The 27,486-nt window shown below is 39.7% G+C and overlaps 1 protein-coding gene across 1 annotated transcript in view; it reads left to right on the top strand.

Annotated features, from left to right (window-relative positions):
- Window positions 1–27,486, top strand: part of frmd3 (FERM domain containing 3) — a 62,113-nt gene that overhangs the window by 10,745 nt on the left and 23,882 nt on the right. Inside the window, exons 2-9 of the mRNA XM_078789475.1 lie at window positions 11,214–11,318; window positions 11,695–11,737; window positions 15,653–15,731; window positions 17,014–17,111; window positions 19,478–19,601; window positions 23,234–23,321; window positions 23,528–23,616; window positions 25,245–25,308. Of these exons, the coding sequence (XP_078645601.1) occupies window positions 11,214–11,318; window positions 11,695–11,737; window positions 15,653–15,731; window positions 17,014–17,111; window positions 19,478–19,601; window positions 23,234–23,321; window positions 23,528–23,616; window positions 25,245–25,308 (690 nt within the window). The remainder of the gene's footprint in view (window positions 1–11,213; window positions 11,319–11,694; window positions 11,738–15,652; window positions 15,732–17,013; window positions 17,112–19,477; window positions 19,602–23,233; window positions 23,322–23,527; window positions 23,617–25,244; window positions 25,309–27,486) is intronic.

Below are 27,486 nucleotides of genomic sequence, written 5' to 3'. Positions count from 1 at the left end.
GCCCCTTCGTAAATGAATGTACTTTGACTTAATAATTTATCTGTAGTTGTCGTATTGATCTATATTATGCAGGGTGGTAGTCATCGTTAATAACTGGCAGGAGGAACACATATGCTGCCCCTTTGTAAATGAATGTGCTTTGACTTAATGATTTATCTGCTATGCAATTTGCCGATTATCATTAATAACTGGCAGGAGGAGCGATGTATTCAGTATAACAGTGTAACAACACTTGCGCTGCATGAGTATGATATTGTGCATGAGTGAGCTTTGCGGGTTATTTTGAGTGTTTGGATTATTTGTATTATGCAAGGTAGTAGTCATCGTTAATAACTGGCAGGAGGAACACATATGCTGCCCCTTTGTAAATGAATGTACTTTGACTTAATAATTTATCTGTAGTTGTCGTATTGATCTATATTATGCAGGGTAGTCATCGTTAATAACTGGCAGGAGGAACACATATGCTGCCCCTTTGTAAATGAATGTGCTTTGACTTAATGATTTATCTGCTATGCAATTTGCCGATTATCATTAATAACTGGCAGGAGGAGCGATGTATTCAGTATAACAGTGTAACAACACTTGCGCTGCATGAGTATGATATTGTGCATGAGTGAGCTTTGCGGGTTATTTTGAGTGTTTGGATTATTTGTATTATGCAAGGTGGTAGTCATCGTTAATAACTGGCAGGAGGAACACATATGCTGCCCCTTTGTAAATGAATGTACTTTGACTTAATAATTTATCTGTAGTTGTCGTATTGATCTATATTATGCAGGGTGGTAGTCATCGTTAATAACTGGCAGGAGGAACACATATGCTGCCCCTTTGTAAATGAATGTGCTTTGACTTAATGATTTATCTGCTATGCAATTTGCCGATTATCATTAATAACTGGCAGGAGGAGCGATGTATTCCGTATAACAGTGTAACAACACTTGCGCTGCATGAGTATGATATTGTGCATGAGTGAGCTTTGCGGGTTATTTTGAGTGTTTGGATTATTTGTATTATGCAAGGTGGTAGTTATCGTTAATAACTGGCAGAAGGAACACATATGCTGCCCCTTTGTAAATGAATGTACTTTGACTGAGTGATTTATCTGTAGTTGTCTTATTGATCTATATAATGCAGGGTGGTAGTCATCGTTAATAACTGGCAGGAGGAACACATATGCTGCCCCTTTGTAAATGAATGTACTTTGACTTAGTGATTTATCTGTAGTTGTCGTATTGATCTATAGTATGCAAGGTGGTAGTCATCGTTAATAACTGGCAGGAGGAACACATATGCTGCCCATTCGTAATTTAATGTACTTTGACTTAGTGATTTATCTGTAGTTGTCGTATTTATCTATATTAAGCAAGGTGGCAGTCATCGTTAATAACTGGTAGGAGGAACACATATGCTGCCCCTTTGTAAATGAATGTACTTTGACTTAGAGATTTATCTGTAGTTGTCATATTGATCTATATTATGCAGGGGGGTTTGACAAGAGGTTAGCGCGCAGGCCACACAGCTCGGAGACCCCTGTTCGATTCCCCCCTCGGCCATCTCTGGGTGGAGTTTGCATGTTCTCCCTGTGCATGCGTGGGTTTTCTTCGGGTACTCCGGTTTCCTCCAACATTCCAAAAACATGCTAGGTTAATTAGCGACTCCAAATTGTCAATAGGTATGAATGTGAGTGTGAATGGTTGTTTGTCTATATGTGCCCTGTGATTGGCTGGCCACCAGTCCAGGGTCAGTATTGAATGAGTTAATAACTGTGGGGAGGAGCGACTGCATTAATCATATGACACATATGTGTATTTTGATTATTCAAAGTGCCGGGTATTGTTAATAACTGGCAGGAGGAGCAATCAGATGAATGAATCCACATTTGAACAATCAATCCCATGTCTTCCAGGCATGCTGAGGCTAGGGAAATGATCACGAACCAGACTTTAGATGCCAATTAGACGGCACATTTCACCTATAGCGTGCTTGGCCGAAGGATGCTAGTCCGTCTTTAAGACCCGGGCGCCTATCATTGCTGCTTTGGTGTTTATGAGAGAGTAATAACTTTCACAACATTTCCGTTTAATGGATTCTTTGTCTTCCACACGCATCCTGTGGTGTGAAGATAAGCGAGCTGACAATAGTGGTGATGCTGCTACAATCTCCGTCACTATTTTGTGTGTGTGTGTGTGTGTGAGTGTGTGTGTGAGTGTCGTGGTCAGCGAAAGGGATGGCTCTCCATTAGAATAGAAACGGGTTCTGCTCCATAAATTGATAATTTATGGCTCCAACTCTGAGCTTATTAGCCTGTGTGCCCAGCCATGACCTCACTCACTTTGTGTGTGCATGCATTTTTATGCCCTTGCGTATATATATATATGTGTGTGTGTGCGTCCCTGCAGTATTTCAAGTGATGATGAGGTAATTTACCTCTTCCATTCAGGGACAAGGTCACAGTCACATGGTCACGTGACAAAGAAAACCCCCAAGAAAGAGCCAAGAGATGCAATATAGTCAATGTTGGACTTACCATCACCCTTTAATGACTCCTGGAAGGCAAGCACTTTCTAGTCCCATTATTATGGGACTGGCACATTCAACCCCCAGTGTAGAGCTAGCCCCCCGGTTGGCATCATACTTTCAGCTGCTGTGATTATGCGTGACATGTTTGATTTGACATCATGACAAAAATGTACATACTAGTTCAGTCGGTTACATTGAATTGTGGTTGCTTGTTGCATTGAAATGTGCCTGACACTCTGAAAAACCTGCCTCTGAGATTTTGGTGATGTGTCTGCACGGTAGCTTGTCAGCGTAGCAATTTACCACTGCACAGGGTGCGTTTCACCTGCGCCATGAGTAGACCACGTCGGAGTCACATGGTCACGTGACAAAGAAAACCCCCAAGAAAGAGCCAAGAGATGCAATATAGTCAATGTTGGACTTACCATCACCCTTTAATGACTCCTGGAAGGCAAGCACTTTCTGAGGCTCAGCAATATTAGTCCCATTATTATGGGACTGGTACATTCAGCCCCCAGTGTAGAGCTAGCCCCCCGGTCGGCATCATACTTTAAGCTGCTGTGATTATGCGTGACATGTTTGATTTGACATCATGACAAAAATGTACTTACTAGTTCAGTCGGTTACATTGAATCGTGGTTGCTTGTTGCATTGAAATGTGCCTGACACTCTGAAAAACCTGCCTGTGAGGTTTTGGTGTTGTGCCTGTCAGCGTATCAATTTACCACAGCGCATGGTGCGTTTCAGCTGCGCCATGAGTAGACCACGTCGGAGTTGGCGAGCTTCTGGGGGAACCTTTGGTGCGCTGTTTTTGTCAAGAAATTATTACCGGGGACACCTTCTTTGGTGTGCTGCCACGCCCATTTCGGCACAGATCAGTCTACCAAAATTGGCACACACAGTGGTGCGCCTGACCAAATTACAACTGCATGGGGTGCGCCACGCTGCGCCATAAAATTAGACCCCTTAAATGTTATTTTTTTTAAAGTCATAATATTATGAGAAATAAAACAAACTACAGTTATTATTATGGGAATAAAGTCATAAGAAAATTTTACAAGAAAAAAGTTGAAATATTTAAAAAAAAACACAAATGAATGATGTTTTTCCACCCATTTTAGATGCATTTTTTTCCTTAAAAAGTATATAGCTACTTATCACGGTGTACAAAATATGAAAGTATTTGAGGAAGTATCCTCAGAGGATGATTTGCATCCTGTCTCCTCTACTGGAAACACTTTTTGGCTTCCGTATTTTTTCTCCCCCAGCAGTCTAATCTTTTGCAATGGTCCAAACACCAATGACCTACTTACTTAAGACTTTACAAACTCTTGCTGTGCACTCAAATATTATTTCATAAATGTGGAAAAATACACACATTTGCCATGCTGAATTCTGGTGTGATGTTACAAAAACATATTTATCGTACTTGTTTACTTTATGGAGTTTGCACATTAATATTAAATGTACCAGCGCTATTCCTGGAAGTACACTGGTAAAATATACGGAACATGCTAAGTACTTAGCATGTTGGTCACACAGTCTGAAGCTCTGGAAGATCTGAATTCGAATCCCAGCTTGAGCATCTCTGTGTAAGTACTAAGTACTACCACGAATATGCGCATACTTGCTTTAAAAGTGTACAAAAATGACAAAATGATACAAAACTGACTTTTACACATAGTTTTGGGGACAATTCTACTTAATAATAACTTTTTAGAAATTGCAAATAATTACATTGTGATTATTGGTAATTTCTGTCACATCATCACACAGCAACTTAACACCCAAAATGGAGCTAAGAAATGAACAAACTGTTGCATTGCTTTCACATTAAGCATTTAATTGGAGGACGAGTGGCATAAAAATTGGATGTAATGTTGCCACTGTCCAACAGAGGGAACCAGAGTAGCCCAAAACTAAGAAGGAGGCTGATGTCATTGCAGTGCTGAACAGGCACCAACTACTACTTTGCTTGGACGTAACGCATTATGAGATAACATAAAAATATATATACATTTTTATATTTTAAACTTGTGTTGTGTATTTCTTAGGTATACCTTTTTGAGTGTTAAGTTGCTGTGTGATGATTTTTTAAATTTGAGTCAATACAGTTGTATTACACAAAAAGTCATGCTAATGTATGGTAGGCTGCAGCATGCAAAAAACATAGGGGAGGGACAACCAGAAAATGGTTGTTGCTGACTTTTTAAAGCGCCAACATTATTGATTAGTCTGTGATGCGTTCCGGTCAAGTAGCGGCATCGATCGAAGCGCTGAATAGGCTTTAGAATGACTCTCCGTCTTAATAAGACGAGTACTGAACACCGAACACGGCTTAAACACTTGATTTGAGGTGCAAATAACAAAGCCTTAAATCTACATTCACTTGAAAAGCGGCGGATTTTCTGCTGTCCTTCTTCATTCATGCAGGGAATTGAACGTTTTAGCTTTATACGTTTAGCCAATTAGGCCGTGCCATGACAAGAAACATTGTAACGTGACTAAGCACCAGTCATAATTGAGTTGACGTGCATATTAATTAAACAGCACATGGGGCTCTTGTATCTGGGCCGCCAGAGCCAGGGTCCTAGTGCCTTATGGTCCTAAGACGACATTTAGGGTCATTTCAAGACTTGATGATGAAAAGGGTGGCATGGGAGAAACCATTGTGAATCACTGATGTGTTATTATTGCTTGCGACACCAAAACTGAAAGATGTTTTATTTATTCATCAGTTATTTAATTTTTTTTCACCCATTTAGACTAAAGAGAAAATACTACAAAATATCGTTTTTATTTTTTTAGGTTTGTTTATCGTACGTTTTATGCTAGCTAAGCGGGACAATCGGTGTTTTTGGATGTGTTTGGCTTCACAAAAAATTGGTAATGGTAATGGTTTTGAGTGCATCCCATAATAATGTCCAAAAGTAGTAGGAAGCAAAGCTTATTAAAACAATCAGTAACTGTTACATTTGTTCACTTCCTGCTTTCCTAATATAGTTTAAGTTTATTCATTCATTCATTCAACGAGGGTCGCGGGGGGGGGGGGTGCTGGAGCCTATCCCAGCTGTCTTTGGGCGAGAGGCGGGGTACACCCTGGACTGGTGGCCAGCCAATCATTTGTTCACTTCCTGCTTTCCATAATACAGTTTAAGGTTTTTTTTTTTCTTTTCTTTTTCTTTATTTACCTAAACAATCATTTTAATAAATATGATCTATAACAGTGGGTCTCAACTGGTAGGTCCGGACCCAAAAGTTTTTTTTTTTTTAATTTGAGGTAAAAAATAGGAATATTGTAATCAACTTCCTTTTTGGTATAAGTGAAATATGTGATTTAGCATTTTATTTTGTGCATTTTTTTTTTAATATATGCAAATTTGCATACGGTTATGTCCTTCCCTATTTCCTTGACAAAATATTGTATGACAAATGTATTGATATATATTAATTAGGGATGTCCGATAATTATTGGTACTTATAATTATCGGTCAGATATCCGCCTAAAAATGCAATATCTGCTGATTTTGGTATCAGAAATTGAGAGTCGAACAATATCGGCATATCTGTTTTCTGCAAAAAAAGCCAATATCGGACATTCCTAGTATTAATATTTCACTAGATAACATAGGTGATTATGAAAAACAAACACATTTTCTTAGTTTGAAAGTATGAAAGATGGAAGAAAGAAATATATTACCGTATTTTCCCGGACTATAAGTCGCACTTTTTTTCATAGGTTGGCTGTTCCTGTGACTTATACTCCAGAGCGACTTAATAATAATAATAATAAATAAATAAATGAAAAAAAACTGTTTATGTTCCATAAACACTGGACACCTTTTACATATGTATTGTATACAGCATTTTTTTAATAGCAGTTTTCATAATCAGGAAAAAATCTGATACCGATATCAACTATTATATTTATCGGGGCCGCTAAATATCGATACGGATAATTAGCATATATGTTATATATATTATCCTTGGATTAATATTTGGTTAAACAGTGCGGGAAGAACGCTCCTTGGCTTGTATTTAACGGTCGTGTTCCAGCATGAATACTTCATGTTCTGTGAGTTTTTGGATTTTTTTTTTTTTTTAAGGAATGAATATTTGATTGAAGTGCTTTTATTTTATATCGCTTTATGTCGCACAAAGCTTGTCAGGCACATACGCACACACACTGCTAAACGATAAAGACGATGCACCGAGGCTATATTTGTGTGTGTGTGAAACAGGAAGCAGAGCACTTTGCCATCATTAAGTGAGATCATGTAGCGACTGACCGGGTTAATTTTTAATGTCCAGCCTTTGACAATATGAAAAATGTATTTTACCCTTGTTGGACATGACATAGATTCTTCTGTCTGCGTCAAGCATCCTCTTTTATTTCGAGCCGTCTCTTCCTTTCATCCTCTTGGCGTGTCGGCCTCTGTTGTCTCTGTTCTCAAGCCCGCCCCGTCTCTGGCTGTCCTCAAGCATCTGCCCCGAGGACCAGTGTCACTCGACGATCCGTCTGCGGCCTAGCATCCTCCTCTTGCGCCTTTTTTTTCCCCAATTTCACAGCTCGCCGTGATGCTGTTGGCATGAATTTGACAAAAAGTCCAAAGGACAGACACGCACATTTTAGAGTGAGATACGCAACTCGTACACTCATTGGCCGCTGTAATGGTCTGCATTCCAGCAGCTTTATCTACCTCTGCGTACGCTTTACAATGTTGGGGTGAGATACTCGGGTTAGTGGTGGACAAAAGCGTTCATTTCAGTGAACTGGATGATTCCGGTTTATTCAGTAAAATGATCCGGTCATTGCGTTCATATTGTTTATATTGTTCGTATCGTTCGTATCGTTCGTATCGTTCGTATCGTTCGTATCGTTCATATCGTTCATATCGTTCATATCGTTCATATCGTTCATTACGTTAATTTCAGTCATTTTGTTCATTTTGTTCATTTCGGTAATTCTGTTCTTTTCAGTCATTTCGTTCATTTCATTCATTTTGGTCATTTCGGTAATTCCGTTAATTTCAGTAATTTCGGTAATTCTGTTCATTTTATTCATTTCGGTCATTTAGGTAATTCCGTTAATTTCAGTCATTTTGGTAATTCCGTTCATTCCGTTCATTCCGTTCATTCCGTTCATTCCGTTCATTCCGTTCATTCCGTTCATTCCGTTCATTCCGTTCATTCCGTTCATTCCGTTCATTTTGTTAATTTTATTCATTTTGGTCATTTCATTTATTTCGGTAATTCCGTTCATTTCGGTAATTCCATTCATTTCGTTCATTTTATTCATTTCGGTCATTTCGTTAATTTAGGTAATTCCGTTCATTTCAGTCATTTAGGTAATTTGTGTCTTTTTGGTTATTTCGGTCATTTCGGTAATTCCGTTAATTTCAGTCATTTAGGTAATTTGTGTCTTTTCGGTCATTTCGTTCATTTTGGTCATTTTGTTCATTTTGGTAATTCCGTTCATTTCGTTCAATTTGTTCAATTTGTTCAATTTCCTCAATTTCTTCAATCTATTCAATCTATTCAATCTCTTCAATCTCTTCAATCTGTTCAATCTGTTCAATCTGTTCAATTTGTTCAATTTGTTCAATTTGTTCAATTTGTTCAATTTGTTCAATTTGTTCAATTCGGTCAATTCGGTCAATTGGTCATTAGCCTGTGATCTCCCCCTGTGCATAGACCCGGTCATCCATATTGAGTCAGTCCGTTCACTCATCTTCACGTTCATTCCGACTCAACAGTCATGAACGAACGGGTCAAAAGAACCAGTTCTTTTTTGTGAAAGGAATGAACGAGGTCACCGACAGTGTCGGTCAATCTCTCTGTCTCTGTCTTTCAGTCGGCTAAACTCCACCCACCCACAGAGCGAGGCGCGACGATAGGATAAGCCAGGAAAGCACGCAGATAGTGCTTTGGTGAACCGACGGTGAATCGACTCTCCAGCCAATCAAAAAAAACGCATTTGCAACTGAACGAACTGAACGGGTATTTTATTTAGTGTCGGAGTGAAACTAGCATGTAACACTTGCAGTGTTGTTGTTTACAATGCATTCATCAGCGCAACATAGTTGTTAATACATGACCATGCGTTCAAATAGAGCTGTGTTGTCCTTTACACTTTATCATGCACTCTAAATCATTATGAAAGTTTTTTTTAAAATAAAGTTTTTTTAAAAAATGACCCTCACGGCGCCATTTTGCCACCTCAATTGCCCCCTCAAGTCCTGTCCCAATCATCTGTTTGTGTGTGTGTGTGTTTGTTTGTGTGTGTGTGTGTGTGTCCTCTAACAGCTCAATAACCTGCTGATGGAGGTTGAATTTGTGCTCAGTTAAGCAGGACTGATTGATTCAGTCCTGCGGGCATTTGTGGAGATTTACTCGCTCAAACGAGACACGCCATACGTCAAAAATACGGAACAAACGACAAACACACACACGCACGCACGGCTTCAACTGTTGTTGTCATTTGGGGAACACCACAACAAGGTACCACAACCTTGGTATCCTCCTAGACCAGGGGTCTCAAACTCAATTTACCTGGGGGCCACTGGTAAAAAAAAAAACAAAACACATTTATTAAAAACAGAAAAATATACAAACTTTTTCAGTGCTTTGGTTCCGATTTTCTACAATAAAAACTCTGATAAAACATTCCACTTTTCTCAAATATCTTAATTTTTATTTTTCTGCACAAAATAAGATGAAAAATAAACGAATCAACAATAAAGAAAATCAATCAATCAGTAATAAATAAATATAATAATAATAAAAAGGCAAATAATAAAAACTTAAGAAACCACATATAGTTTTTTTTCAGATTAAAATGAACAAAGCATTATTAGAGCCCTGTAGACATGACAAAACACGACTATAGTCACATTTATACTCTTTTTATTTACAACATATTGCGCAACTGCAGGGTCTTGAGACACATGCTAACTCGCAAACTAGAGAGCTAGCGACCTAAACGGTAGCCTTCAAGTTATTTCCTTTAAACTTAAATAGCCAAAAAACTTACCACTTCCACACAGATAGAGAGGATAACTATTAACAGTTATTTAACCTTTAACATGAACATTAATCAAACTTAATAATTTTTTCTGGGTACATGATACCATGAAACACGCGGCCCGCGATCCAAATGTGGCCCGCAGGACACTAGTTTGAGGGCCCTGTCCTAGACCCTACCCTTTCTTTTGAACCCCACATTAAACAATAAATAAAATATATTATTATTATTATTATTATTATAGTCATGATTGGCTTACATGCGTTTTGCTGTATACCGAGGCCCGCTGTTTTTTCCTGACTGTGTGGTGTCTGAGTGTACTGTATGTGATGAGTAGATATTGACTCAGAAGCAGAGTGTATATTGATCGCTCTGTTTGCGTCTGCATTGCTTTTATGGACTAAAACATCCAGCCTGTATTTACTAGCGCCATACTCTACCACAACAGATGCATCACCACCACAAAAGAGTCGCTGATGCTTTTTTTTTTTTTTTTTGGTATTATTAACATGCGTTTATTGCCCCTTTTGTGTGCATGACTGGTTGGCTGAATTGTCAAAAGGGGAGCTGAGAATCATGGGATTTGTCAGCTTTGATAGGGGGAAGGTTTTGCATCTGATCCTGTTTGGCAGTCACAAGCAGCCCCAGAAGCCAAACAACCTAATAATAACACTGGCTGAATCCTCGACGTCACTTCCTGTTCACACACAATGTCCGGGAGACATTTATCAAAACAGACATAACCATGATTTATTTATTTATTTCCTAATGGCTTATTTTCTCTAATTATATCCATTATGTTGGGTAGTATAAGTGTAAATGTGACTCTAGGGGTGTTATTTTATGACTAGAGGGCTCTAATAATACTCATAAAGTAATAAACAGGCTACAAAAATAAGCAGTTTATTCATTTTGAATCACACTTCAGGGAAATTCACAATCTCGGTCCAGTCTGGAACCAATTAGCCGCAATAAATGAGGGATTATGGTATATTCATATAATTAATTAGCATCACCAGGAACCTTTAAACTGTTACACGAATACAATGTATTTATGTGATGATGTCACTGATTTATTGTTTTATTCTTCAATTGTAATTTGTTGTTATTTGTGCTTATCATGTGTTAAAAAGACAGACACGATATTGAAATACATTTTTACAACAATTATACCAAACCATGTTTATATATATATATATATATATATATATATATATATATATGTTTTATATTGTAGTGCTAGGTTACCGGTACATAATTCACCCCGGAACGTTCGATAGGAGGAGTGTTTTCCACCAGGAAGGGGTGGGCGTGAGAGACAGGTTTTTTCCCGCTTCTTCCTGTTCAGACTCCAGTTCTTCGGCGCTTCAATATACTGTATATATGGTATGGTATATATATTACACCAAACCAATTATACCAAACTAAAAATATCCAATGATGGAAAACAATTTTTAACTACATAGCTACTGCGCAGACATATAGTATTTGTTAACTTTCGTTATTGTTATGTTTTGATACAGGAACAATTATCTTCTTCGTTGATGTAAGACGTCATCCTGACTTATGGGTGTGCGCCCTCTGGTGGCCACTCGAGTGACGCTAACAAAGAAGTGGCATAAGCTCTTTTCTAAATGTTTTCTATCGTGTTTTTGTATTTTTGCAGAGAGACACCAAAGGCCAGTTCCTGCTTGACCATGTGTGTAATCACTACAACCTTCTCGAGAAGGACTACTTTGGGATTCGCTATGTGGATCCTGAGAAACAGAGGGTAAATATCATACATTCGTATGCTAATGTTAGCCTTTTCAAATAATGCAGCTGACAGGCGCATGCGCACATTAGAAGCGGCGTACCTTGTTAAAATATGGAGTGGAACAGGAAGCAGACAATATTTAAAATATTCAGACTGTAATTGAAACGCAGAAACATACCGAAATAACTCTAAAACGATGTTTTTAGTACACAACATTGTAAAATAATAAACACAACACATTCTTTCATTAACAATAGAACTTATGCTGCTAAAAAAATGGCTGCTGAAGTAATATTTATTCTGACATATGAAGGTAAATAAAAAATGGGAGCGTCTGCAACATAAGTGTGTAACATTTCACTTCTTTTTCCTCCCTGTCGCATTTCTTCAGCACTGGCTGGAGCCAAATAAAGCTGTGGTTCGACAGATGAAGTGTAAGTTTATATAAATTTCATATACTGTTCAAGTACTGTGCATGTGGAATTTACCAGATACAGTACATATGGACATATGTACATATGAAAAAATAATGTGCATCAATTGCTTAGTAATGCTGTCAAAATAGAGTTTTACGTGGGAAAACGGTAGCACTTTTAGCAAGAGGTTTTGCGCACCCCCACGTAGTCCGCGTGTAAGTGGATGCAGGACTCAACGGCAGTATCCCGAGTTTGAACCACCCCACAATTTCTCCCAACGCGGTTCTGTGGTTCAGCTTAAGCACCGTTTCCACTCGCATTTCACTACAGCACACAACAATGGCGGAGCTACGGGGTGGCCAGTAGTGGGCGTGGCCACCCTTGGTCACTGTCCGGCCACCCCACAGCTGTGGAACAATTTTGATCAATGCGGCTCTATGGTGCAGAACATTAGTTCAGCCTCACGTCCGTTTCCGCTTGGTCGGATTTCACTGCAGCACACAACAATGCTGGAGATACAGTGGTGGGCGTGGCCACCCCTGGTCAGTGTCCGGCCACCCCACAGCTGGGGGACAATTTTGACCAGAACATAAGTTCAGCCTCACGTCCGTTTCCGCTTGGTCGGATTTCACTGCAGCACACAACAATGCCGGAGATACAGTGGTGGGCGTGGCCACCCCACAGCTGGGGGACAATATTGACCAAGGTGCAGAACATTAGATCAGTCTCACGTCCGTTTCCGCTTGGTCGGATTTCACTGCAGCACACAACAATCCCGGAGATACAGTGGTGGGCGTGGCCACCCCTGGTCAGTGTCCGGCCACCCCACAGCTTGGGGACAATTTTGACCGAGGTGCAGAACATTAGTTCAGTCTCATGTCCGTTTCTGCTTGGTTGGATTTCACTGCAGCACACAACAATGGCGGGGGTTTCAGTGGTGGGTGTGGCCACCCCTGGTCAGTGTCCGGCCACCCCACTGCTGGGGGACAATTTTGACCAGAACATTAGTTCAGCCTCGCGTCCCTTTACGCTCGGATTTCACTGCAGCACACAACAATGCTGGAGATACAGTGGTGGGCGTGGCCACCCCTGGTCAGTGTCTGGCCACCCCACAGCTGGGGGACAATTTTGACCAAGGTGCAGAACATTAGTTCAGCCTCACGTCCATTTCCGCTTGGTCGGATTTCACTGCAGCACACAACAATGCCGGAGATACAGTGGTGGGCGTGGCCACCCCTGGTCAGTGTCTGGCCACCCCACAGCTGGGGGACAATTTTGACCAAGGTGCAGAACATTAGTTCAGCCTCACGTCCGTTTCCGCTTGGTCGGATTTCACTGCAGCACACAACAATGCCGGAGATAAAGTGGTGGTCGTGGCCACCCCTGGTCATATTCCGGCCACCCCACAGCCGGGGGACAAATTTGACCAATGCCAAATGTGCTCCGACCCTACAAAAAAAAGAGAGTAAAAGCCTCTCCTTTCCGTTTGTCCCCTTTCATCCTGTCTTGGCGTTTTTTAATGGCCGTGCTGTTCTTTCTCTCCCGCTATAAATTGATAAACGGGCTATTAGCGGAAGAACACGTGCAAGAGATGGGTGGAGACGATGAGCGAGAAGCGACGAGAGAAGATTAGAATGAGAGATTGAGATCAATGCGGACGAAACGTGAGAGGGCCTTTTAATCTGAGACGCTGACAGAAAATAGTGCCTAAAGACAGGAAGTCCGAAACTGAGAAAGGGGGGAGACGAGGAGCCATGTTGACAGAGAGAGAGAGACGGAGAAGGAGAAAAGAAGGAAAAGCGGAGGGAAGAACGCTGAGTCGTCCTGACATGTCACGTTTCCGAGTACTAAATTAGGACATGGTGGTGTTTATTTTTATTTTCCTTGCCTGCCTTATGGGATATTTGACGTCACGTTGGCATGCACTCAATCACCGTCTCGCTTAAATGTTCACAAAAATGTCTTACTCCTTCACATGGAGCAAATAAGCTGCTGGGTTTTTTTTGGGGGGTGGAGATGGAACTTTCATATGCCTTAATGTGTCTGATGTAGATGGCCTCCAAGCGTGTAATGCTTTTCAGTAGAGAGGCTCCATATTGGCTTTGTGCCGATATCAACCGATGCTGATATAGGCAGAAACTCTTCCATCAAACTAATGTCAGATCGCATCTGCTGTAAATGAATGAACATATGGTGCTTCTTTTACTGCAGACGGAGTCTAAAGTGCGGCCCGTGTCACATTCTGAAAATATAATTTGACAAGAAAACGAAAAAAATATTTAAAAAAATCTGAAAATTAGCAGTAGTTTTACAAGAATAAAGTCAAAATATTAAGAAAGAAAAATTACTGTATTTTCTGGATTATAACTCGCTCCGGAGTGAAGTCGCACAAGGCCAAAAATGCATAACTAGGTTGAAAAAAAACATACATAAGTCGCACTGGAGTATAAGTCGCACAAGGTCAAAAATGCATAATTAGGTAGAAAAAAACATACATAAGTCGCACTGCGGTATAAGTCGCACAAGGTTAAAAAATGCATAATTAAGTACAAAAAAACATACATAAGTCGCACAAGGCCAAAAATGCATAACTAGGTAGAAAAAAACATACATAAGTTGCACTGGAGTATAAGTCGCATTTTTTGCGGGAAATTTATTTTACGAACTACTTGACCAAAACAGACATTACGTCATCTTGTCCAGTGTTTATGTAACACAAACAGTTTTTTCATTGATAAGTTGCTCCGGAGTATAAGTTGCACAATGCCAAAAATGCATAATTAGGTAGAAAAAAACATACATAAGTCACACTGGAGTATAAGTCGCACAAGGTCAAAAATGCATAATTAAGTAGAAAAAAACATACATAAGTCGCACTGGGGTATAAGTCGCACAAGGCCAAAAATGCATAACTAGGTTGAAAAAAACATACATAAGTCGCACTGGAGTATAAGTCGCACAAGGCCAAAAATGCATAACTAGGTTGAAAAAAACATACATAAGTCACACTGGAGTATAAGTCGCACAAGGTCAAAGATGTATAACTAGGTTGAAAAAAACATACACAAGTCGCACTGGACTATAAATCGCACAAGGTCAAAAATGCATAATTAAGTAGAAAAAAACATACATAAGTCGCACTGGAGTATAAATCGCACAAGGTCAAAAATACATAATTAAGTAGAAAAAAAACATACATAAGTTGCACAAGGCCAAAAATGCATAATCAAGTAGAAAAAACATACATAAGTCGCACTGGAATATAAGTCGCACAAGGTCAAAAATGCATAATTAAGTAGAAAAAACATACGTAAGTCGCACTGGAATATAAGTCGCACAAGGTCAAAAATGCATAATTAAGTAGAAAAAAAACATACATAAGTCGCACTGTGGTATAAGTCGCACAAGGTCGGAGAAAATACGGTAATTTTATGAGAATAACATCATAATAGCACGGTGGTCGAGTGGTTACCACGCAGAACTCACAGCTAGGAGACCAGGGTTCAATTCCACCCTCGGCCATCTCTGTGTGGAGTTTGCATGTTCTCCCCGTGCATGCGTGGGTTTTCTCCGGGTACTCCGGTTTCCTCCCACATTCCAAAAACATGCTAGGTTAATTAACACTAGCTAGCTAACTAGTTAGCTAGTTAACTTTCCAAATTGTGCATAGAGTGTGAATGGTTGAATGAATGAATGAATGAATGAACATCATAATAACGTCATTTTGGGAGCATGTAAACACAGTCCGTGCAAAATAAGACAGACCATCTAATGAAGTAATAGATTCATTTTTTGGAGTAATTTGAACTACTAATTACCGTGAAAAAAAAAAATCTGACTAATTTCTCAATTTCTTTGTTTGTAAAGATGACAGGAGTATCCAATTCCAGAAGTAAATTTTCTCCTCACTGTCTCCTCTGTGTGGCACCACAGCTCTGCAGCCCTTCACCATGTGCTTCAGGGTCAAGTTTTACCCCCACGAACCCATGAAGATCAAGGAGGAGCTCACAAGGTAAAATACACTCCAGAAAGTACTCGTCTTCTGCCATTTTCTTATACTGTAATATAGAGCACTGGCTTTTAACAGGAGGTAGTGGTACCCCTGGGCGTACCATATTAAGTTTTGATATGCTAATGCTACACGCTGATGCCTTCTGTGCAGACAGCGCGGGTTCAACCTGGTAGAAAAAGCTGATTTGGTTTGCCCCCTTACAAAAATATGAACAGTACAGACATTTGATGGTGTATTGATTATAACTGAGAGAGATAGAATTTATTTTTTAAAAATCCATAAAAAGCAATATTAAGCACAGAGCTTGTTTTCCAAATGATCAAACCTTGGTTAGCATCATTAATTCCTTCCAGAAGGACATTTCAACTTTATCATACTAAAATAACAATAGTTTTACTCACAATATTACGACAATAATTTACTTTATTCGCGTAAATTACGACTTTTTCTTGCTGCATTGCAGCTTATTATTGCTTTTTTAATTGATTTTTCAATTTTTGCTCTTATTTTTTTTTAGTTTTCTTTCAGTTACATTTTTAAAATGTGCTGCGCGGCAATAAAAAAACAGGCAGCAAATATAATTTGTTATTGATATGCATTTAATATTATTTTATTCCTGTAAAACTGTTATTGTGATTTTGTTCGCTGGCGAATAGGATGATAACAAGGAAGTATAAAAAAAAATTGTGATTAAAAAAAAAAAAAGTGCTGAAAGTATAAAGGTGGTGTTGTTTTTTGATTGTACCGTACGAGCTGGAATTGGGTAACACAGAAGCTAGGAACACAATAGCGTAGTTTTTTTTCCCACAAAAATGTTAAAGAAGTATGACATTGATACAGCTGCTTTTTTTTTTTTACGCTTCACATAGTTCATTTAAATAAATAGTTATAACCATCAGTAACCACGGCAACAAATATATCCCCCCCTGCAGCTTTGGCACCAGTGTCATTTACGATTTCCTCGGTAACGCAACACCAGTCAGCTGCATGCCATTACATTCGCCTCAAGCCGTTTCCATAGCGACCGTACCCCAATGTAGTCTCTTGGATGATTTTTTTTCATGTCATGTCGTAGTTATTTTCTGTCTTATACAGTATTAGTATCCAAATCACGTCTTTTTATACTGTTACGTGCACAAATAAGGTCATCGCATGTGTTGAGGGACGATGAAATCTGTATTTCATCATTATTGTTGATGCATCCTGCTCTAATTACCACAGAAAAAAGCAAATGGCGGCGAATATTTAATGGAATTCTTTTGACTTTGTTTGGCGTCTCCAGGTATCTGCTGTACCTCCAGTTGAAGAGAGACGTCTACCACGGTCGGCTCCTTTGTCCCTTTGTCGAAGCCGCCTTCCTGGGTGCATGCATCGTGCAGGGTGAGGGCCGCATATTATATTATATCAGGGGTCTCAAACTCAATTTACCTGGGGGCCACTGGAGCTAGGGTCTGGGCAAGGCTGGGCCGGATCAGGTTTTCCAAAAAAAAACCAAAAAAAAACGCATTTATTAAAAACAGAAAAATATACAAACTTTTTCAGTGCTTTGGTTCCGATTTTCTACAATAAAAGCTCTGATAAAACATTCCATCTTAATTTTTATTTTTCTATACAAAATAAGATGAAAAATAAATAAACAAATCAAGAATAAAGAAAATCAATCAGTAATAAATAAATATAATAATAATAATAAAACGGCAAATAATTAAAAATTAAGAAACCACATATAGTTGGTGGGTAGACAAATTATTTTTTTCAAATTAAAATGAACAAGGATTATTAGAGCCCTGTATACATGACAAAACACGACTATAGTCACATTTATACTTTTTTTATTTACAACATATTGCGCAACTGCAGGATCTTGAGGCACATGCTAACTCGCAAACTAGAGAGCTAGCGACCTAAACGGTAGCCTTCAAGTTATTTCCTTTCAACTTAAATTAACTAAAAACTTACCACTTCCACACGGATAGGGAGGATAACTATTAACAGTTATTTAACCTTTAACATGAACATTAATCAAACGTAATATTTTTTTCTGGGTACATGATACCATACAGCATCCATATCAAATATGCGCGGGCCGCACTAATATTAAACTTTCATATCAAGGTGGGGGCCTCAAACTAGTGTCCTGCGGGCCACGTGTTTGAGACCCCTGATTATATCTTAGCATCCACCTGTAGGCTGTGTCCTATACAAGCATGGCCGTGCGAAGGATGAAAAAACATGAAATGTCCCACTTCTGCTTAAAGTCCAGTCTTAATTACACATCAGAGCAAGGATTAAATCAAAATGTGTCTAATTAAAACTAATCCGCAGCCTATTCTCCAGCTCTGTAATCGTCACCCTGATGGGGCCTGTCCTCATTACGCACTCGGAAGCAGACTGTGATAGCTTGAACTGAGAGGCCTTGGCTTCTGTGGTGCGATACCAGCCTGCCCATCAGGGATCTCTCACTTCTATTAGAACACTGCCGCTAATCTGCACTCCTAATCCTCATAAAGACATTGCTCTCTCAACTGTGAGTTACAGTATTTAAATGCTTATGGCAGGGGTGTCCGAAGTGCAGCCCAGGGGCCATTTTTGCTGGAAAGGAAAAGGAAAGAACATAATAAATGCTAATAATGCATAATAAATAGGCTATAGTGCAGGGGTCTCAAACCCGCGGCCCACTAGTTTGAGGCCCCCGCCTTGATATGAAAGTTTAATGTTAGTGCGGCCCGCGCAAGTTTGATATGGATGCTGTATGGTATCATGTACCCAGAAAAAATTATTACGTTAGATTAATGTTCATGTTAAAGGTTAAGTAACTGTTAATAGTTATCCTCCCTATCCGTGTGGAAGTGGTAAGTTTTTGGCTATTTAAGTTTAAAGGAAATAACTTGAAGGCTGTCGTTTAGGTCGCTAGCTCTCTAGTTTGCGAGTTAGCATGTGTGTCAAGACCCTGCAGTTGCGCAACATGTTGTAAATAAAAAAAAAAGTATAAATGTGACTATAGTCGTGTTTTGTCATGTCTACAGGGCTCTAATAATGCTTTGTTCATTTTAATCTGAAAAAAATTATTTGTCTACCCACCAACTATATGTGGTTTCTTAATTTTTAATTATTTGCCGTTTTATTATTATTATATTTATTTATTACTGATTGATTTTCTTTATTCTTGATTTGTTTATTTATTTTTCATCTTATTTTGTGTAGAAAAATAAAAATTAAGATATTTGAGAACAGTGGAATGTTTTATCATTTTTATTATTATATTTATATATTTATATTATTATTTATTCTTGTAGAAAATTGGAACCAAAGCAAAGTTTTTTCATTTTTCTGTTTTTAATAAATGCATTTTTTTTTTTTTGAAAACCTGATGCGGCCCAGTCTCACCCAGACCCTAGCTCCAGTGGCCCCCAAGTAAATTGAGTTTGAGACCCCTGCTATAGTGTTTTTAAATTGCAAATGTTGACCTGAAATTGAAGCCTGTACTCCGGAAATAATTTTTTATAAGTCAACCTTATGGTGTGCATCACCGTGGCTCATGGTTTGATTTACTGGGAGTGGGCGGGGCGACCTGGCGCCTCCACATAGTAGCGTAATCATTCATTCATTCATTATTGTTATGGTATTATTTAGCTTGTTTTGATATTATTTAAACCTGTGATGAACATCTGGGGCTGCGATGGTGGTCTCACCCAACAATTACTAGTGACCTCCGCTCACGCTTGCACCCTGCCTTCTCTTTTCAGCTGAGCTCGGCGACTACGACCCAGAGGAGCATCCGTCAGACTACATTCGAGACTTCAAGCTGTTCCCCAAACAATCGCTCAAACTGGAGAGGAAGATCATGGAAATACACAAGACTGAGCTCAGGTAAGAGACATTATTACTCGATACAGTCACTGTTGTCTTCATGGCTAAAAATAGACCCGTCTAAATGACTTTATGTCGGAGGAGCATAATGGGGCTATTTATAGCTGGTGTAAAATTCGATTAAAACTGACTGTTGCAGGATTTAACGCCGGATAAGGTGAAACAGTGGCTAGAATGAAGTATTAAAACCGTCCTAAAACCAATCAGTATCTGCTTTGACCGCCATTTGCCTCACATAGCATTTCAGTATGTGGAATCAAACTATGGAATGGATTGATGTAAGACCCTCAAACAATGCACAACGATGAGCCAATTCAAGAAACAATACAAGCAGTTGATGTTTGCTAAATACAAGGATGAAGAGTCTTGAACCAGTCATGATGTGCTATGTATATATATCACTATATTGACAGTTACTATGGTACCCATTATGTCATTGGATGCTCATATCACCTTGTACTTTGGTACGGGACAAAATTTAAAATTTAAAATTTAAAATTTAAAATTTAAAATTTAAAATTTAAAATTTAAAATTTAAAATTTAAAATTTAAAATTTAAAATTTAAAATTTAAAATTTAAAATTTAAAATTTAAAATTTAAAATTTAAAATTTAAAATTTAAAATTTAAAATTTAAAATTTATTTGCTACCGCTTTTTCCTCACAAGGGTTGCGGGGGGTGCTGGAGCCTATCCCAGACCAGTTGTCTTTGGGCGAGGGGCGGGGTACACCCTGGACTGGTCGCCAGCCAATCACAGGGCACATATAGACAAACAACCATTCACACTCACATTCATACCTATGGACAATTTGGAGTGTTAACTAGTTAACTAGCTAGTGTTAATTAACCTAGCATGTTTTTGGAATGTGGGAGGAAACCGGAGTACCAGCCAATCAAATTAAAAATTAAAAATTAAAAATTAAAAATTAAAAATTAAAAATTAAAAATTAAAAATTAAAAATTAAAAATTAAAAATTAAAAATTAAAAATTAAAAATTAAACATTTATTAAACACATTAAATTTTAAATTTTAAATTTTAAATTTTAAATTTTAAATTTTAAATTTTAAATTTTAAATTTTAAATTTTAAATTTTAAATTTTAAATTATATGAGGAAAGCAGGAAGTGAACAAATGTAATAGTTACTGATTGTAAAAGTACCAGATGGAGGGGTAGGATTTAATAAGCTTTGCTTCTTCCTACTCCTTTTGGACATGTGGAACTGGGAACTGATTCTGTGATGCATTCAACTGTAATCTGATGCATGTTCAAATGAAATAAAACCATTACCGTTACATACCCCACACATACACAATCCAGCGCATCCCAACCATGCACAACGGGTGACATGTCGGGGGAGTATGCTGGCCATGCTAGCATTGGGATTGTCTTTAGCTTCCGGGAATTGTGTACAAATCCTCAGGCTTTCGTCACAGTATCAAAATGCAATAATCAATCAATACAGCAATGGTGGAGTTATGACCAGCAACGTAAAGATAAACAAAAATGATACAAAATAGTGCGCGCACACAGACATTGTCGCTCGCTACATTGCAAAAGAAATGACAGTGGACAAATTCCAATGTAGCGAAGTAGCGATCCTCCCTCTTGTTACTACGTCCGTCATGCATCATTTAATACTACGGTTAGCTTCTTTTTACACTTATATCACGGGAAGCAGTTTCTAAGTACAAGGTCAACCAACAGATTGGGTTCAACTTTAGAGTCTAGTCTATATCAGGTGAACTTTCAAGGTCCGGATCCGGTCCGGTGGCGTTCAGTATTGATAGTCTGTGAAATGAGAAGCAATATGTCGCTGTCCTCGTCTTCTGTACTGCCACTGCGAGTTCATGACGACGCTCTTATCCCTTATCCTGCAGGATGTGTTTCCGTGTTTGTTTATAGCTGAGCGCCAGCTCTTGAACGCCGCCTCTGAGGTTTTGTCACACTTGGAGTGATTATAAACATCAAAGACAAATCCTTCATTTTCCCAACAGCATTGAGGCAGACGCTGACAAGCGCCCTCTGCCTGCCCCACCGGGCCCCACTGACAGTATTAGCTCGGAACGACACTTTGCAAAGGCATGAGGTGAAGCTTGTGCATCCATAATCAACAAAGTACTTTTTTACCGTTTTTACCGATTAGCCTTTTGGGGCGTAAACAAATGTTTGTGTGTGGGTAAATGAGTGGTGCTTGACTTTGCAGCAGCCAAACATCAACATCAAAGACTTGGCCTGTGGTAAAGTGTTGCAACATTAGTTGCATGTGACATCAGAAGAACTCTGGAAAAACAAAACAGACGTGATGTGATGTTTATATGATTCAAAGATTGTCTAATTTCATGGGAAAAGTGGCTAATATTTAGCTGTTTTACCACCAGACAGTCGTTCGCCAGCCACGCCGGCAATAACAACAACAATTAATATATATATATATTAATATAAAACTTACCACTTCCACACAGATGGGAGGAAAACTTTTCTTCACTGTGTCATGTCAGACATGTCCATGCAGTGTTCATTCATTCATTCATTTTCTACCGCTTTTCCTCACGAGGGTCGCGGAGGGTGATGGAGCCTATCCCAGCTGTCTTCGGACAAGAGGCGGGGTACACCCTGGACTGGTTTCCAGCCAATCACAGGGCACATATAGACAAACAACCATTCACACTCACATTCATACCTATGGACAATTTGGAGTCGCTAATTAACCTAGCATGTTTTTGGAATGTGGGAGGAAAAAACGGAGTACCCGGAGAAAACCCACACATGCACGGGGAGAACATGCAAATTCCACAAAGAGATAGCTGATGGTGGAATCGAACTCGGGTCTCCTAGCTGTGTGGCCTGCGCGCTAACCACTCGTGAACCACTTTGAAGTTATACATTCATTCATTCATTTTCTACTGATTTTCCTCACGAGGGTGAGGGTGGTGCTAGAGCCTATCCCAGCTGTCTTCGGACAAGAGGCGGGGTACACCCAGGACTGGTTTCCAGCCAATCACAGGGACACATATAGACAAACAACCATTCACACTCACATTCATACCTATGGACAATTTGGAGTCGCTAATTAACCTAGCATGTTTTTGGAATGTGGGAGGAAACCGGAGTACCCGGAGAAAACCCACGCATGCACGCGGAGAACATGCAAATTCCACACAGAGATAGCTGGAATCGAACTCGGGTCTCCTAGCTGTGTGGCCTGCGCGCTAACCACTCATGAACCACTTTGAAGTTATACATGTAAATTCAAAATAATGTCATGTGTTGCAGAATTTAACCTTGATTGATTTTTTTTTTTAGTTCTATGGTTGTCATCATAATTTTATCTCTTACTGATAATAATAATAATACATTTTATTTGTATAGCGCTTTTCAGAGTACTCAAAGACGCTTTGCAGTAGAGAAAAGGAAATAAAAATAGAGTTTAGTAAAAGCAGAGTAAAAGATGCATTAAAATAAATCATTGATACCCATGAGAAAGGTCATTCTTGCAGAAAAAAAGGCAAAGAAAAAGCAAAAATGATGTGATATTTCTCCTCTTATCCTGTTTTTTTTTTTTTTTTGTTCGGGATTCTAACGAGTTCATGGTCGTTCATGGTACAGATAATCCTCTTATCTCTTTGCAGGGGTCAATGTGCCGCCTTGGCAGAACTGAACATGCTCCAAAGGGCTCACAACCTAGAAACATATGGAGTTGACCCTCACCCGTGCAAAGTAAGCATTTATCACATCGTCCAACGGATCTAAGTGATGTCATTAATTACAGATGAAATTGGTTTGCTGGAAACGTGACAACTTCTTCAAGATCTGTGATGTTTGAATTAAACATGTAGAAACACTAATGTACTGTAAGCGTGATAGCCATGAGGATTATTGATGGGCCACTTGCCCCCCCCTGCTGTGTGTGTGTGTGTGTGTAGGACTTCACCGGCTCCACAGCTTTTCTCGGGTTCACAGCGACTGGCTTTGTGGTCTTCCAGGGCAACAAGAGGATCCATCTTCTTAAATGGTACACAACACACCATACCTACACGTGCAGTGTGTCGCAGTTACAAACCTACAAGCAATTGGTGCATGTACAGTAATGGAGTATGTGCCATTTGTAGTCCATATTTACCTTAACTTACCCTTACTTTGTTCTTATAATAAACATAAACAGTCATGTTAATGAATTGAATATATTCGTAGCTATAACTTAGATCAGGGGTCTCAAACTCAATTTACCTGGGGGCCACTGGAGCTAGGGTCTGGGCAAGGCTGGGCCGCATCAGGTTTCCCACCCCCCCCCCCAAAAAAACAACGCATTTATTAAAAACAGAAAAATATACAAACTTTTTCAGTGCTTTGGTTCCGATTTTTTTTTTTACAATAAAAGCTCTGATAAAACATTCCACTGTTCTCAAATATCTTAATTTTTATTTTTCTGCACAAAATAAGATGACAAATAAATAAACAAATCAAGAATAAAGAAAATCAATCAGTAATAAATAAATATAATAATAATAATAAAACGGCAAATAATAAAAACTTAAGAAACCATATATAGTTGGTGGGTAGACAAATTATTTTTTTTCAGATTAAAATGAACAAAGCATTATTAGAGCCCTGTAGACATGACAAAACACGACTATAGTCACATTTATACTTTTTTATTTACAACATATTGCGCAACTGAGGTCTTGAGACACATGCTAACTCGCAAACTAGAGGGCTAGCGACCTTAACGGTAGCCTTCAAGTTATTTCCTTTCAACTTAAATAGCCAAAAACTTACCACTTCCACACGGATAGGGAGGATAACTATTAACAGTTATTTAACCTTTAACATGAACATTAATCAAACGGAATAATTTTTTCTGGGTACATGATACCATACAGCATCCATATCAAACTTGCGCGGGCCGCACTAACATTAAACTTTCATATCAAGGCGGGGGCCTCAAACTAGTGTCCTGCGGGCCACATTTGGCCCGCGGGCCGCGTGTTTGAGACCCCTGACTTAGATAACAGATTTTAACATGATTTGAAGGGCTGCACGGCGACCAAGTGGTTAGCACACAGGCCTCACAGCTAGGAGACCCGGGTTCAATTCCAACCTCGGCCATTTCTGAATGGAGTTCCCCCCGTGCATGCGTGGATTTTCTCTGGGTACTCTGGTTTCCTCCCACATTCCAAAAACATGCTAGGTTAATTGGCGACTGTGTTTCCTCAAGGGGGGGTCCTCCACACTAGGGGCTGTGTCGGGTCTGCTGAGGGGGGTGGCATCCTTAAGTCCCTTCGACCCGGCCGGCTGGGGGTTCCTCGCTTTAATGTGGGGGTCCGCCCGTCTGTCGGAGTCGGGGGGGCCCGGGTGCTGGTCCCCCGATGGCACGGCCTGCAGCTCCTCCCAGTGTGGACGGCGTTTCCTTGATCCTCAGTGCCATGCCATGTCTCCCTACTGTGTGTGATTGTGTGTGTGTGTGTGTGTGTGTGTGTGTCTAGTATGGAGGGTGCGAAGGAGGGGCTTTCTTTTGTTTCTTTGTTTTTTTCCTTTTAATTGTGGTAATTGTTTTTAATTCTGTAAAGCACTTTGTGTTGCATGTCTTTGCAGGAAAAGTGCTATACAAATAAAGTTGATTTGATTTTTTTGTTCATCCAGGGGTGACGTCAGTAAGCTGAAGTTTGAGGGGAAAACATTTTATGTCATCGGTATTCAAAAGGAGGTGAGTGCGCCACCTTCTGGTGTCTCTTTTCTCATATATTGATATGAAGAAAGAAACTGTGGATTTAATGTAGTCATGTGTGTACGTGTCATGTGACCCCCTTGAGGCTCTTCCTTCTATGCGCCTTTGATAATTTTCAGTATTTAATGACTTTTACTGTTTGTGTGCGCAATGCAATGCCCCATTACACACAAATTGTGTATTTGTGTGTTTTGTATGTGTGTGTTTGTTACTGTTTCAGATCTCCTTAACAGGCAGGATTCACTGTAACAGGATGGTGGGTGTGTTACGTCAAAACCTACTCCCTCCCATCTTGTGATTGACATCACCCAAACACAAGATATCAAAAATAATTTCAAGTAGTCGGGTTGTAAATTCATGTGAAATGAATTGGAGTCTTGTGTTTGGGATTTGAACATCTGGGTGTTGCATTTGGGCAGCAGCAGCTTTTCACGCCCCATTGTGAGTCATATCCGCGTCTCCATTTTAGCGTCCGCTCCAGCTGATTGTGTTTGACATTGGAGACCGACTGGCATCAGCCAGCGCCGCTCGATTGGGTTTAATTTTGGCGTCTGACGTTTGCTGTTCAGTCAAAGCCGGGTTGCTCTCCAATGTGTTCGGGTCTTTGCAGAAAAGCTTAATCCGATTGAATCACGGCTGCTTAGTTTTATCTTTTGTGTTTCTGTCTCTTCTCTCCGTGTGTAAACATAGTCGTCACTGGTGAGTACATGAGGAGGAGGTGGAAGATGGCACCAAAAAATTCACTCCTGTGCTCCAATCTCCCAATTTGATGATATATCTCATCCCCAACAGTCACCATCACCATCCCCACACTTGACTGCTGTGTGGATGTTGTCATGTACTTTAACGTGGTTGTACATCAGTGTCTGGGGGGTCCGTCATGTGGTCTTAGCAGGCATAATCACGATCAAGTGCGTGTGCACTGCACTCATCGGACACAGCATTAGGTACACTGACAGCAAATATGTTCACATTTTCAGAGAAGTGATGTCAATTTCTACTGAAGGGAAACTCGATTCCTTTTACCGATTCGCAGTTTTTATGTATTTATCGCAAGGAGATAGATTCCCAAAATAGCCCGCTTAAAGTGAAATCCATGACGTAGCCAACTTTATTTTCTTTACAATCATTTAAGGCTGTAGAAACCATCAACATATACTTTATAAACTTTGAGATTTACTCACATTTCTCTCTGGTTTAATAACTCTCAAGTTCAAATTTGATTTGAATTTAGTGATCGATCTACTTGGTTGGACACAAGAAATGAAGTGACTCACTAGTATTTCACTTGCCTCGTCTTGGTGCAGCTCGGCTGAAGCTTTTTTGTATCCTTGTTAGCTCATTCAATCCCAGCCATCTATCTGTGTGGAGTTTGCATGTTCTCCCAGGGAGTGCGTGCGTGGGTTTTCTCCGGGGAAAAATTGTGATTGATCATGTGTCCACTAAATTGGATGGAGCAACAATCGGGAGCTGTATTTGGACTACAATTTATAGTATTGCTTCAATTTTGTTGTTTTTGAAAATACTTCATTTGCAGTAACTTTATTCATTCATTCATTTTCTACCGCTTTTTCCTCACGAGGGTCGCGGGGGTTGCTGGAGCCTATCCCAGCTGTCTTTGGGCAAGAGGCGAGGTACACCCTGGACTGGTGGCCAGCCAATCACAGGGCACATATAGACAAACAACCATTCACACTCACATTCATACCTATGGACAATTTGGAGTCGCTAATTAACCTAGCATGTTTTTGGAATGTGGGAGGAAACCGGAGTACCCGGAGAAAACCCACGCATGCACGGGCCGAGGGTGGAATTGAACCCTGGTCTCCTAGCTGTGAGGTCTGCGCGCTAACCACTAGATCGCCGTGCCGCCCATTTGCAGTAACTTTTTGGCTGCAAATCAATTGAATTTTTACTATAACAATATTTTATGGAGGGCTGCATGTGTCTCCCTGTGCATGCGTGGGTTTTCTCCGGGTATTCCGGTTTTCCTCCCACATTCCAAAAACATGCTAGGTTAATTGGCGACTCCAAATTGTCCATAGGTATGAATGTGAGGATAAGCGGTAGAAAATGAATGACTGTGCACTTGGGGGAGGGGGGGGGGTGGGGCGTACAACAATGAATCTCACACACAATAAAACTAAAATAAAGTAA

This window comes from Doryrhamphus excisus, linkage group LG3 (assembly GCF_037039965.1).
Source record: "Doryrhamphus excisus strain RoL-2023G ecotype Guam linkage group LG3, RoL_Dexc_Guam_v1.1, whole genome shotgun sequence".
In the NCBI taxonomy this organism is placed as follows: Eukaryota; Metazoa; Chordata; class Actinopteri; order Syngnathiformes; family Syngnathidae; genus Doryrhamphus; species Doryrhamphus excisus.
Note: the sequence above shows the minus strand (reverse complement) of the source record. Positions and strands in the feature narration are given on the sequence as shown.